Raw genomic sequence first — 14,078 nt, 5'->3', positions numbered from 1 at the left:
TGAATCGCCTCCTGGCCCTTCAACTGTGGTCTTTCCCGTTTTCTGAGTTTGCGGTGATGCTGGGGACTTCCTTAGACCTCTCTGGAGAGGCTTTCGGTTCTGCAGAGATTCCCGGGGGTATTGGGGTGGTGGGGAACCAAGAGCGTGGCGCTCCCCTGTTTCTAAGTAATCCTCCACTCTGCTCCCTTGCAATCAAGAGAGTCTTTAGCCCTGCTGTAGGTGGCTTTTGAGGTCCTGGTGGGGTGGGGTGGGAAAAGGGCTCCTTTTGAAACCACTCCTCGTTCTGCCACCTTGGTGCCCATCCCTTAAACTCCTGTGGGCAATTAGACTCCCGGGAAGGTCCTGGGGAAATCCCTGCTCAGTGACTAGCCAAAGATCCACCGCGATTGGTTCCCGAAGACCCCGCCCCCTTCCTGGGCGGGACTCCTAGAAGGGACTCTGAAGTGACTTGTGGCCTCGTTGGGACCCCTGTGATCTGGCTGCTCTGATCTCGCTCTGCAATGCTGCCTTTGCCTCAGCTGTGCGCGCTCTGGGGCTGCTTGTTGACAGCGGTGAGTGGTTTCTGTTCTAACCTCCTAGGGGAGTTAGGGCTTTGAGAGTGAGAGATGGAAAGAGGCGACAAGACTTCGGAGATGAGCGATCTTCCTAGTTGATTTGGGAAAAGCGGGAAGCGGTGAATAGGATGGGCAAGATCTCTCGGGTCTTGACTAGAAAAAAAAATGAGGTAGACTGCCCCACTTTCCGCCTAGAAGGTTGGGTTTCTGCTCCACACAGTCCACAGAGGGCGCTTAGGGAGGGCGTTCGTACACAGCGGTGCCCGGACTGCTTTATTTGATCCAAGCCTGGGCTCAGGAGCTGGCCACAGAGACTGGAAAGGGTTAGCAGACAGGAAAGCCTGGTTAGGGGAAGGGGCGGGTCTAGCCTGTTTCCTGTCACTTTCCCATTGTGGACAGATGTCTGCCACCAGTGGTTATCTTCTGCTTGCCAGTAAGGGCCACTTTCAACTAGAGAATCTTGTGGGAACAAGCCCCCAGGTACCTTTTCGGTAAGAAGTAATTTAATAACCACCATACCTGTATCCTAGTCAAGCCAATCTAGAGAAATCGCCAAGTTTGTGTCTCTGCCTCTTGAACTTAAGATAGTACAGGAGACACTGGGACAATAAGGAGGAAGAGGGGGAGGACGCAGAGGAGGAGGGAGAGGAGGCGGAATAGCTTTAGAACCCAAGAAGAGAGAATGAGACCAGACTGGGTTTCTCCAGGCACCAGAAGGGCTCAGACCCAGTCAAGCAATCAAGCACGTCTCGGGGATTTTCAGTCAGCACTCGATTCACTTTTGGTTTAAATGTATTTCTGCAGTTCCTCATTCTGGAGTCTGGGAATCCCCTGACTACCTGAGTCTCATCCCCTCTCTGTTGAGGCTCCCCTGGCTTTCGAGCACCGTAGATTCTTTTTGGTTGGAGACAGGGACTTGGGTTATTTCATGGGCTTTGAATTGTCTATGCAGGAAGTCGTCCTGTTTCAGGACTGGTTTTCTGCAGCTGGGACAGTCAGTGACCTAAGCGCATACTTGTCAATCCTCCAAGGTCGCCTATCCCGGGTTGGCCTCAAACTCCTGATCTAGTCGAGAAGGACTTTTAGTTTTTCTTGTTTCTGTTCATGCACGGGTTGTGTGTTTGCATGTATTTGTGTGGGAACACATGTGTGCTTGCATGTGGTGGCCTGAAGTTCATACTGTGAGTCATTCTTGGACACTCTCCCCCCTTTACTCATCGGGACAGGGTCTTTATCAAACCTAGAGCTCCCCATATGGTAAATCTCACTAGTCAGCCTGCACTGGGGATCCCCTGCTTCTGCTTCCTGAAGCTGGAGTTATTGGGGGGGCACTGCAAAGACCTGGTGTTGCACATGTTTCTGGAGATCTGAATTCTGGCCCACACATTCATATGGCAAACATCTTATGAGCTCAGCCATCTCTCCTGTCCTCGGATCTCTGGTCCGCCTGCCTCCACCTCCCCAGTGCTGGGACTACGGGCATGCACCACCATGCCCAGTTTTATGTGGCACTTAGAATGGAACCTAGGCTTCTTGTATGCTGGGCAGTCACCGTATCAACTGAGCTACATCCCCGGCCAGAGCGTAGACTCTGGCGTGTGGTCTGCCGAGGATTGCTGTGGAGGTCGGCCACAGGAGAGGAACAGAAGTGAGAGACTCGCTTTCCTGGCTTTTACTTTTACCCTAAGCCAGTGGTTCTCAACCTGTGAGTCGTGACCCGGGGTGGAGTCTGAAGGACCCTTTCACAGAGGTCTTCTAATGCCATCAGAAAACACCGATATTTGCCTTATGGTCCAGGGCAGTAACAAAGCAACAATTATGAAGTAGCAATAACAATAATTTTATGGTCCAGGGTCACCAGGACATGAGGAACTGTAAAGGGCCACACCGTTAGGATGGTTGAGAAGCATTGCTCTAAGCAATGACTTTTAGGGAGACAGGATTCGGGAAGAGGGTGGAAAGCGTGAGAGAGAAGTGGACGAGGGCCTTTGGGAAGGATGGAGGAAGGAACAGAGGCGCGATGAAGACGAGTCTGGACCACCTGAGAGCACAGTCTGCCCTCGTAAGCCCCAGTCTGGGCTCCAGGGAGGGGCTGGGCCCTGACAGAAATAACAGATGCTCTTTACTGAGATCTTCCTGTGCATGGGGCTGTGAGCGAGACTGTGTATCGCCTTCATTTGATTTCTCGAGACGTCTCTGTTACACAGATGACCAAACTGAGGCTCAGAAAGGGGAGGGGTTTTACCCAGTCTCTCGACGTCGATATGAATCTATGCCTGCCTGACTTCTGAGTCTGCCACTCTCATGCAAGGGGTCTCCAAGCTGTGACCCTGAGACCTTTTGTGGGGGAAGGACCATTGCTTCGGGGGATGGAAGCTGGGGCTGACAAACCATCAGAGGGAAGGTGTCTTTTTCAAAGATGCTATCATCGAGGATGTCCGCTGTTCTAGAAGGAGGGTAGGAAGTCTCCGGGAGTGCTTCCTGGGGATGATGCCCTGTAAGGGGCAGGCGCTGTCAGGGGCATTTCATTAAGTGACTTACTCAGACACCCAGGTTGAGTGAGAGATCTCAATTTCCTGGATTCTGGACGGTTGGACAGTCACCAGGGTGCAGGACGTCCAAGGAGACACCCATCATTTATGTGTGCTGATTAAAGCTGCCATTTTTTCTGAGCACTGCCTTGGTAGGCTGGCAGGCCATGCGCCTGTGTTCTCTCGCAATCTCACAGTCTAACCTCCAGGGCAGGTGTTATAGTCCCATTTTAAAGGTGAGAACACAGGGCTGGCTAGAGAGATGGCTTAGTGGGTAAGAGTGCATGCTGGCTGCCAAATTCAGTTCTTAGTAGCCACATTGTGCTGGTACATAAATACAGCAACAAAAATAAAACAAATCTTTTTTGAATGTCGCGCTGTCCTCAAACACACCAGAAGAGGGCATCAGATCCCATTACAAATGATTGTGAGCCACCATGGGGTTGGCTGGGATTTGAACTCAGGTCCTCTGGAAGAGCAGTCAGTGCTCTTAACTGCTGAGCCATCTCTCCAGCCACAATAAAAACAAATCTTTAATGATGAGGAAACACAGCCTAAGAAGCAAAGTACGTGACACAGAGTGGATTGTCCTGCTCTCAATCGTGGGCCCCACACAATCCCTCGCCGTGGCTGGTTCTAAAATGTACCCTGGCTTTAAGGAGCACACATAGAAGCTGGAGGGGTAGCTTATGAGCGTGCGCCACCCTTGCAGAGAACCAGAATCAGATCCCCAACACCCACATCCGGCAGCTCAGAACCACCGGCAGCTCTGGCTCCAAGGGCTACCTAATTCCCTCTCCTGAGGGTACCTACTCTCACACGTGCACACATCCACAGATTTACCTAAACTTGAGAATAAAATGAACCTTGTGGCTAGAGAGATGCTCAGAATGTTTGTTGCTTGGGGGAGGACCCAGGTTCAGTTACCTGGCATCCGAATTTGGCTCACAACCATCCCTGACACTGGTTCCAGGGAATCCAATGCCCTCTGCTGACCTTGAAGGGCACCAGGCATGCCTGGGGCATATTCACACTGCAGGCAAAACTCTTGTCCACGGAAAATAAATAAATCTAAGAACAATTTTAAGGTCTTGCAAAACAAAAAACCCTCCTTGAACGTCAAGGATAGGATCGTGGCTGAAGCGCTTGCCATGGAGGCCTGAGGACCTGGGTTCATCCCCGGAATCCATGTGACCTAGCATGGAGTGGCAGAAGCTTGAACTCCTAATGCTCCCTACTGTGAGACAGGAAGGAGGTGGAAACACGAGAATCAGAAGTTTTCAGGCCAGTTAGCTGGGTATCTGCAACCAAGAACAACAAAAAGACCATGTTTGCAACAAGGTGGGAGGTAATATTGACCAGTGTTGTATGCTTCAGTTGGGACAAGTGCAGGCTCCAAGTCACAAACGGGGCAGTGGGCACTGCGTGTCACACACACCAAAACACAGGTCCAGTTTGTGGTTCTTAAAAAAAGAAAACCTTTCACACTTTAAAAAAAGTGTAGTTTTCATCACACTTTTTTTTTCTTTTCTTTTTTTCGGAGCTGGGGACCGAACCCAGGGCCTTGCGCTCGCTAGGCAAGTGCTCTACCGCTGAGCTAAACCCCCAACCCCTTCATCACACTTTTATATATTATTGGTGTGCATGTACGCATGCGCACCAGAGTGCCACAGCGTGTATGGAGGTCAAGGGAAAATTTATGGAAGCCAGCCTTTTCTACCATGTGATTCTTAGGGACTGAACTCAGGTTTGGCAGCAAAAGCCTTTACCTGCTGAGCCATCTCTCCGGCACACCTCTCTCTCTGTGTCTCTGTCTCTCTCTGTCTCTCTGTCTCTCTCTCTTTCTGGTTTATTTGTTTGTATTTTTCTCTTTTCTTTTTCTAAAAAACGATTTATTTATTTTATGTATGTGAGTACACTGTCCCTCTCTTCAGATACACCAGAAGACAGCATCAGATCCCAGTCCAGATGGCTGGGAGCCACCATGTGGTTGCTGGGAATTGAACTTGGGACCTCCGGAACAGCAGTCAGTGCTCTTAACCACTGAGCCATCACTCCAGCCCTGTTTGTATTTTTCAAGACAAGGTTTCTCTGTGTAGCCCTGGCTGTCCTAGAACTTGCTCTGTAAACCAGGCTGGCCTCAATCTCAGAGCTCCACCTGTCCCTACCTCCTGAGTGCTGGGATTACAGGTTTGCACCACCACTGCCCAGCAGACAATTTCTAAAAGTGTTTCGCCTCTGCTCTTTGATTTCTCTTTGAGGAGAAATCCCGAAAGGCTTCCCTGTGGAGGTGTTGCTGCTTTGGAAGGAAAGGCATCCTGGCAGCCAGGGTCCAAGGAATATCACAAAGTCACAGAGCTCAACAAATCTCACACGAGAGATTTACTGGGGGAGAAACAAGAGAACGGCTGCCTCTGCTCAGGGGAGAAGCAATAGAGAACTGCACAGCAGGCAGGCTTATGCAGGGCTTCCTGGGGGAGTTCTCCAGCGTGGAGATCTTCAGGGTGGGAACTGGTGAGATTTCATGCTCAGGGACTGGTGGGTTTTCACATTTTTTTTTTTTTCAAACTAGGAAGTGGGCTCAGACCTTTCCCTGTACAGTCTCATTGTCTTTGTTCCTTAAAAAAAATATTATTTCGTTGTTATTTCATGTGAATTGGTGTTTTGCCCTGCCTGTCTGTCTGTGTGAGGGTATCAGGTCCCCTGGATCTGGAGCTACAGATAGTCGTGAGCTGCCATGTGAATGCTGGGGATTGAACCTGGGTCCTCTGAAAGAGTAACCAGTGCTCTTAATCACTGAGCCGCCTCTCCAGCTCCTACCAATCCTTTTCTTACTCATTTAAAAAATGACACTTGTTTATTTATTTATTTATTATTTATTTATTTACACACACACACACACACACACACACACACACACACACACGAGGTTAGACATTAACTTTTGAGAGTTGGTTCTCTCCTTCCATTATGTGGTTTCTGGGGCTTGAACTCCAGCTCTCAGACTTGGCAGCTTGGCTGGCTGAGCTCTCTTGCTTCTTAGGTCTTCAAGGAGCAAGTCTCTGGAGCTAGATCAGAGTTAATGCCTCTCTCTCTCTCTCTCTCTCTCTCTCTCTCTCTCTCTCTCTCTCTCTCTCGACCAGCTTTGTCTGTGTAGCTTTGGCTGCCCTGGAACTCACTCTGTAGGCCAAGCTGAACTCACAGAGATCCACCTGCCTCTGCCTCCCGAGTGCTGGGATTAGAGGCTTTCATCACCACACTAGTTAATGCCTTTGAAAGATTTGCTAACCCCACCCCCGACCCCCCACCCTTAAAAGTAAAATCAAGAGTAGACAGAGTCAAGGATCTCAGCAAGGAAAGCTATGAGCCGAGGCTTCAGAACCCTGTGAGGAATCTCTTGAGTGTATTTTTAGGGTTTCTTTTAATTTATAGGAAGTGATACTGGCTGCTCTCTTGAGGCAACAGTAGAAGAGTCACAGTTACAAGAAGTGTGTTTAAATTAGCAAGAAGCAGCTCATAGCATGGGTGGTACCCGGATGTTGTAGAAACAAGTGTTGAGAGTGACCTGTTGAATGTGTTGAATCCCGTCCCTGTGAGAGGCTGTTCAGTGTTGCCCTCTGTGGAGTGATTCTTATCCTTCTGGTGGTGGGGAGCTGGGGACAGAAACCAGGAGAAGGACTGAGGCCGGCTTGAGCCAGCAGCCTCGGGGCTCTGGAGGAAGAACTGGAGTTCTCCCTTCCTGGTTGGTCTTTGGGAGCACTGAAGAGTCGTGCGCATCTGTTCGGATTAGAGGGTTCTGAGTTCTTGCTTTGTGAGATGGCAGGAAGACTCTATTTGGCAGCCGAGTAAAGAAACCTAATAGACCTCATACTGTGGGGGCTCTCTTTTCTGCTTCGGATTTCCACATCTGCTGCAGCCCGTGTCTTGGCTAACTTTCAACGTGCCTGACAACGATCCCACTTCCGTTTTTAGGTCCATCTAGGACAGTGTGTTACGTGCAGTGACAAACAGTACCTCCAAGGTGGCGAGTGCTGCGATTTGTGCCAGCCGGGTGAGATGCTAGCCCTCCTGCCCTGTACCAAACCCTTCCCTCTCATTTTGCGGGATACAGACCGTTTTGCTGGTAGACCCTTCTTTGATGCCAGAATGCCCCAGGCTTTCCCATTTCTTCCATCTCCCTTGCTCATGTAGGGTCCGAGATGTCCGTCCATTCCCAAGCTCCGACCCCTCCCTCAAGCCCTGGCTCCCCGGGGTTGTGACACAGTCTGAGTCCCAGGGTTGGCCCAACCTGCCTCATATCCTCTTGTTTTTTCAGGAAACCGACTAGTTAGCCACTGCACAGCTCTTGAGAAGACCCAATGCCAACCGTGCGACTCAGGCGAATTCTCAGCTCACTGGAACAGGGAGATCCGCTGTCACCAGCACCGACACTGCGAACTCAGTGCGTGGGGCTGCCGGGATGGGGGACTTGAGAACCGGGTTGGTATTCTTAATGCTGAAATCGCTCTGACGTTAGTGGCCAGGGTCTGTCCTGGTGAGTCGGGGTCTGGGTGGAAGGAGTTAGTTGATCGACATCTATGCTAGGAAGAGTCAGAAAACCATCAGGTGATGTGAGGAGGGCGGTCCTTGTTGTGACCCAGCGGGTTCTCCCATTTTTCCTTCTCATCTCCGCTCAGATCAAGGGCTTCAGGTTAAGAAGGAGGGCACCGCGGTTTCAGACACTGTTTGTACCTGCAAGGAAGGGCAGCACTGCGCCAGCAAGGAGTGCGAGACGTGCGCTCAGCACACGCCCTGTGGCCCTGGCTTTGGAGTTGTGCAGATGGGTAAGCCGCCGGCCACCCGGGGAGACAGCTCTGTGGTTGGCAGGGAAGAGCTGGGGGTGAGCTGTGGGCTCTTGGCCTTCAGAAGCTGAGGGCAGAGAAATTCCCACCAGGGCTGGCATCTTCCCTCTAGTTAAGAGGACATGGGCTCTTTCGCATTCTGACCTTAGCTCTGGGCAGCTTCCTGCTGAGTTGTGGCCTTCAGGGGCTGCACTGCACTGGGGTAAGGAGCTGAGGGCAGGCGCGGTGCCCTGCCCTGCTTGTCTACTGGCTCCCTTGGGAGTCAGACGCTGTGGCCCAGGTGTCTGCTAATGCGTCCTCTCACATCCTCCCAGCCACTGAGACTACTGATACCGTCTGCCAACCCTGCCCGGTCGGATTCTTCTCCAATGGGTCATCACTTTTTGAAAAGTGTCATCCATGGACAAGGTATAAGGGCTGCCTCTCCCTAACCAATAGTAGGGTGGGTCCTGTCTCAGTCTCTTTAACCACCTGCTGTTCAGTCCCTGACACCCCCCACCCCCATAGCCTCACTTGTGAATGTGACCTTGTGGCTGGCCTAAGGGACACTTTGTGCAGTTTTTCTAGCCTGCTTTCGCTTAGTTAATGGAGCCTGTTGATCTCCATATCTTCTTGAAGTCTCTCTTCTTCTACCCTTTTTAGTTCACTTTCTTGGTGGGTATGTGTGTGTGCATGTGTGTGCGTATGTGCATGCATGTGTACATCCATGTATTTGCATGTATATGAATGTGTGTGCATGCATGTGTGCACATGCATGTGTATATTGTGTGCATGCATGTGTGTGTGTGTATGTGTGTGTGTGCATGTGTCAGCTATTTACTTGGTATGTTGCATCTCAGGTACTATCCCCCCTCTTTTTTTTTTTTTTTTGGTTCTTTTTTTCGGAGCTGGGGACCGAACCCAGGGCCTTGCGCTTCCTAGGTAAGCGCTCTACCACTGAGCTAAATCCCCAGTCCCCCTTTTTTAAGAGAGTCCCAGCACTGGGATTACATCCACTTGCCACCAAGCCTGGATTTTTTTTTTATTGTGGGTTCTAGGGCTTGAACTCGGGGCCCTCGGGTTCACAGTGCTTTCCTGAGTGAGTTATCAATGTCCCCAGCCCTTCTGGACTCGTACTTGTGTTTGTCAGGCTTTGTCTGTGTTCTCTAACCACTTCTTTCCACCTCTCCTTGGCTGTCTCGTCTACATCTCTAGCTCCATCTTCCCCTGGATCCGTTGTTTGGTCCCCAGATAGTTAATTTAAGTTCCATTGCTGAATGTAATGGGTCACCAGCACCTCAGACTCTATACATCCAGAATGGGCCCCTAGCCAAGCCCTGAACCCCAAGTGACAGGCAGGTTCTGGCTCCAGGCAGCCACACAGTGAGCTTCCCACCCTTGCCTTCACCTCCAGTCAATCAGACCTGTTACATGGTGTGAATGCCTTGGGGATCCACCTCCTTACGCTCCAAAGTGGTCACGGGAGTCTGTGCCTCCTCACCGTGGTGTGGTGATGACCCTGTCTCCTCATAGACTCCCTGCCTTTGGTGTCCCTTGTCTGCTTCTGTACCGTGCTGCCACTGTGAGCTTCCGGAGCCCCTTTTGGATCGCAGCACTTCATGATTTAAAGCACATCATGGCTTTCTGCTGCCTTTGGGAGGAAGCCCAGACTCCCTGGAATGGGGCTAGGTCTTCCAGCTACATTTCTGTCTTCCCCCACACCTTGCACTCTACACTCACACCCCTGGGCACACTGTTTACTCTTTTGCTTCGAAGTCTCCTGTTCGGGAGAAAACTTAAACACATGCCACGTTCCTTTTTTTACATTTCACATATAATTTTTTCTTAATGTGCAAACCTGTTCCCTTAGGCTGTTTCCTCACTACTCCTTCAGAGAGAGAGGGGGGGGGCAGAGACAGAGAGACAGACAGAGACAGAGAGAGGCAGAGACACAGAGAGACAGAGATGGGGAGGGAGTGGTGAAGAGGGGGAGACAGAGGAATAGAGAGACTCTGCTAATAAACACATTGATACACCCCTCCCCTGCTGACAGACAGACAGACAGACAGACACACACACACACACACACACACACACACACACACACGCACGCACGCACTGGTCTCTCTGTTTGGAATAGTGCCTCCTTGCGGCTTGCACTCACAGTCCTCACTGGTGGGTTTGGCTTACCACAGAGGCTCCTGTCCTGGGTCAAATGTGCATCTACCACACTGCCGATGTGTGTTGCTGTTTCAACCTTTGTACCTCTTGGGGGGCCCTTCTGATCTTCTCTGGGGATCCCGGCTTCTTATGGGGATTTCAGATGCCTCTACTCTCAGGAGGCTTCAGCCGATTTGTAAACCGATGAGTGCCTTTCTCACACAGGGCTAGAGCATGTGCTTTCTCTGAAGCCTCTCTTCCACCACATCCCGTTTTTCCTTTGCCATGTCCCTCTTCATCCAGCTCTCCCAGGACCACCCATCCCCATCCACACCTCACATCTCCACTCCTGTTCTGCCTCTGACTGCCCACTCTGCTGCAATGTCTCCTCCAGACTGGGAGCAGGTCCTCTCACTAGTTAGGTCATCTGGCTAAGTGCCAAGGACACTCTCTAGCTGCCTGCAGTTGCCCTGCCCGGAGCTGCTCACCACCACACATGGCACCATGTGACTTCTCTCCTGTCACACTGTTCCTGCTTAGCCGGGTCCAACTTACCCATCCTTCAATGCCTTGTGATCTTCCTTTCACAGAGGTCTTCCCAGAAGACCCTGAAACCAGAGCTTCTTAATGGGGACCAGTTTTGCTCTCTGTGGGGGCATTGGCCACATCTGGTCATCTTCTGGATGCCGTACTTGGTGAGGGGGCTGTTTCTGGCATGTACTTAGTGGAGGCAAAGGCGCTGTTAAATGTTCTGTGTAGTAGAGCGCTTGCCTAGGAAGTGCAAGGTCCTGAGTTCGGTCCCCAGCCCCGAAAAAAGAGAGAAAAAAAAATGTTCTGTGTAGGAGATTTCCCAGGTGCCAAGGTTGAGAAGCCCCACCTTAGACCACCCCCAACCCCTCCTGTTCCTACCACCTACACTCCTGGCTATCTGCATTTCAATATGGCCGTATCCTTTCCTTTCTGTGGCTTCTGTTCTTCCCCTTCCCTTAATGACTGTCGCTATAATCACTTGCTCAGTGAACAAGGACTTGCAGCTGGCTGGATGACTCCCCTGGGCTTGGAAGTCTTATGGTGGGGAGCCCTGTTTCTCTTTCTCTCTCTTCTCCCTTCTCTGCATGTGTGTGAGTGCATGCACATACATGTGTACACATGTGTCTGTGCAGCTGTGAAGATCAGAAGCTGAGGGTCCAACAGGAAGGAACAAGTCAGACTGATACCCTCTGTGGTAAGTCCAGGGGAGAATGGGTCTTGCCAAGTGTTTGGGAAGCAGGGAACTGAGGAGAGACTGAGGCATGCAGGAACATTGACTTGGGTAGGAGTGAGAACAGAATGCAGATTGGGGTATAGTACCTTAGCTCCTGTCTTGGGTCATATCCCTTGTTTGAGCCTCAGTTTCTTCAACTATGAAATGGGTTGACAGCACCTCCTTCCTTCCTTCCTTCCTTCCTTCCTTCCTTCCTTCCTTCCTTCCTTCCTTCCTTCCTTCCTCCTGTTGTGTAAGTGCCTGACATGGAATTTTGCAGTTTGGAAACTGCTGCCCCTCCCTTGAGGTTCAGGTACACTGTGACAGTGTCGCCTGCTGACCTCAGTTTAGATGCTAGGGTGTGATGCTCGACCAGTCCCCATGGATCATCACAAACTCAGATAACAGAAACCAGGCCATCACTGAATGAGTGAAGGCAGAGAAGGGTAAGAGAGCTAGGTCTGGTGAGCCGGCCTGTCAGGCTGAGGCAAGAGGTTGGTAAGTTCAAGGCTAGCCTGGGCAACTTAGGAAGATACTGTTCCAACACAGAAAATCTCGTTATAAAAAGAAGGCTGCTGAGATGACTCAACAAGTTAAGCTCTTGCCTGATGGCCCAGCTTCAATGTAAATGTGGAAGGAGAGAACCAGCTCCTAAAAGTCGTCCTCTGACCTCTGCATGTACAGCATAGCACACACATCATGTACATGCACACACACAATAATAATAAATTAAAGTTTAAACATGTTTCTAGGGCTGGAGAGGTGGCACTTGTTCCTCTTACAGAGGACCTGGGTTCAGTTCTCAGCACCCACATCAGGCATGTACAACTGTTCATGACTAGCTCCTGGGGATCTGATGTTTCTGCTGGTACCAGACACACACACAGTGCACATACATACTTCTAGGCACTTTCAGATATACATAGATACAAATAAATACAAATTTAAAAACTTATCAAAAAAGTAAGAAGAGAGCTAGGGCTGGGGCCCAGTGGTGGAGCAGTTGTCTAGCAGGCATGAGATCCTGGGTCGTTAGATCCTCACACTTATCCAGAATGTGTGAGGTCCTGGGTTAGACCCTCATGCTTGTCCAGCATGTGAAGTCCTGGTCCCTCGGTGCCACAAAGTAAAAAGAAAATAAAAGTGCAGTCTCTTTGCTTTTTCTCAAGATTGCCTTTTTTTTTTTTTTTTTTTCTTGGAAAGGCCTGACTGGGATGGAGTGTGAGAAGCACTTGAGTTCATGTGTAACATTTAAGAATACATCAAGAGGGGCTGGGGACTTAGCTCAGTGGTAGAGCGCTTACCTAGGAAGCACAAGGCCCTGGGTTCGGTCCCCAGCTCCGAAAAAAAAGAACCAAAAAAAAAAAAAATAATACATCAAGAAGGGACAGTAAACAAGAGAAAACAACTTTTTGAGATGATGGTAGAAAAAAAGCAAAAACATATTTTAAAACACCTGTGGTTCACAACATAGCAAACTTTTAAATTAAGTAGGAGTTGACCTGTCCAGATGCATGACCTTGCCTACCTCCTTCATCCTAACCTTGGCCCTGCTTCCGATACAAGTTTATTTAAAAGCCACCTATGGGCCTGTGCTTGTGTCACTGGTGTCTGCCTCCTGACCTATGAGCTAGGTGGAGTAGTATAGGCATGAGAACCCCAAGTTCAAGACCAGCCTAAACCACTTAGAGAGACCCTGTCTCAAAGAGGACTTACCTTTATGACTGAGGGTGTGTGTGTGTGTGTGTGTGTGTGTGTTTGCACCCTTTGCCTCTGAGACCAGCTGCCATTTGGTCTTTTCATTTGTTACTTAGAATAGCAGCAGAAATGCAGCAGATGTAACAAATCAGGCGCAGAGCTGCACAACCCAGTGTGGGGGAAAGGTGAAACAGGCAGGCAGGAGGTGTCCCGTCACCACACAGCTGATGAAAGCCAGATGGGGAGTTAGCTAACTGGGGGCTTATCATCCCAACTGCACTCTTCCAGGGCTAGAGAGACAGCTCAGAGGGTAGGAGTGTTTACTGTGCAAGCGTGAGCTAGGCATGACCACACTACATGTCACTGTGACCTTAATACTATGTCCTGGCACTAGAAGGAGAATTGTAGTTTGTTGCATCACAGACTAGCTCCAGGCTCAGTGAGAGACCCTGTCTGGGTGAAATATGGTGGAGCAGGAAACGCTCATCCTTCTTTGGCCTCTGCATATGTGCACAGGTGCACACACCTGAACACGACTTGGCTCACATACACCATAATCCCACCCCCAAAGATGGACTCTCTCAATGGATAAACATTGACGAGTACCATAAAGTATTTTAAAAGTTCCCATAGTGGCCACATTATCCACAATGCTACTGCTCAAAAGCTCTGATATCAGGAGGCCTGAATTTTGGGAGGATAGAGCTGCTTTGGGCAGCACATGCCAGTGGGAGCACCCACCAGTGGGAGTACCTGCCAGTGGGAGTACCTACCAGTGGGAGCACCTACCTGTGGGAGTACCCACCAGTGGGAGCACCTACCTGTGGGAGTACCTGCCAGTGGGAGCACCTACCTGTGGGAGTATCTGCTAGTGGGAGCACCCGCCTGTGGGAGCACCCACCAGTGGGAGCACCCACCAGTGGGAGTACCTGCCAGTGGGAGCACCCACCAGTGGGAGTACCTGCCAGTGGGAGCACCCACCAGTGGAAGCACTCAATGTCAGTCTCTCCAGATATCCAGCCCCGGATGCGAGCCCTGCTGGTCATTCCCGTCGTGATGGTTATCCTCATCA

The 14,078-nt window shown here is 50.5% G+C and overlaps 1 protein-coding gene across 1 annotated transcript in view; it reads left to right on the top strand.

Moving 5' to 3' along the window:
* The first annotated feature begins 445 nt into the window (after positions 1–445).
* The window catches only part of Cd40 (CD40 molecule), a 15,143-nt gene continuing 1,510 nt past the window's right edge, over positions 446–14,078 (top strand). The window contains exons 1-7 of the mRNA XM_032902476.1: positions 446–551; positions 7,058–7,136; positions 7,401–7,526; positions 7,762–7,908; positions 8,241–8,334; positions 11,229–11,290; positions 14,019–14,078. The exon at positions 14,019–14,078 is cut by the window's right edge and continues 27 nt beyond it. Of these exons, the coding sequence (XP_032758367.1) occupies positions 501–551; positions 7,058–7,136; positions 7,401–7,526; positions 7,762–7,908; positions 8,241–8,334; positions 11,229–11,290; positions 14,019–14,078 (619 nt within the window). The 5' untranslated portion in view covers positions 446–500. The remainder of the gene's footprint in view (positions 552–7,057; positions 7,137–7,400; positions 7,527–7,761; positions 7,909–8,240; positions 8,335–11,228; positions 11,291–14,018) is intronic.

Source organism: Rattus rattus, chromosome 5 (genome assembly GCF_011064425.1).
Source record: "Rattus rattus isolate New Zealand chromosome 5, Rrattus_CSIRO_v1, whole genome shotgun sequence".
Classification (NCBI taxonomy): domain Eukaryota; kingdom Metazoa; phylum Chordata; class Mammalia; order Rodentia; family Muridae; genus Rattus; species Rattus rattus.
Note: the sequence above shows the minus strand (reverse complement) of the source record. Positions and strands in the feature narration are given on the sequence as shown.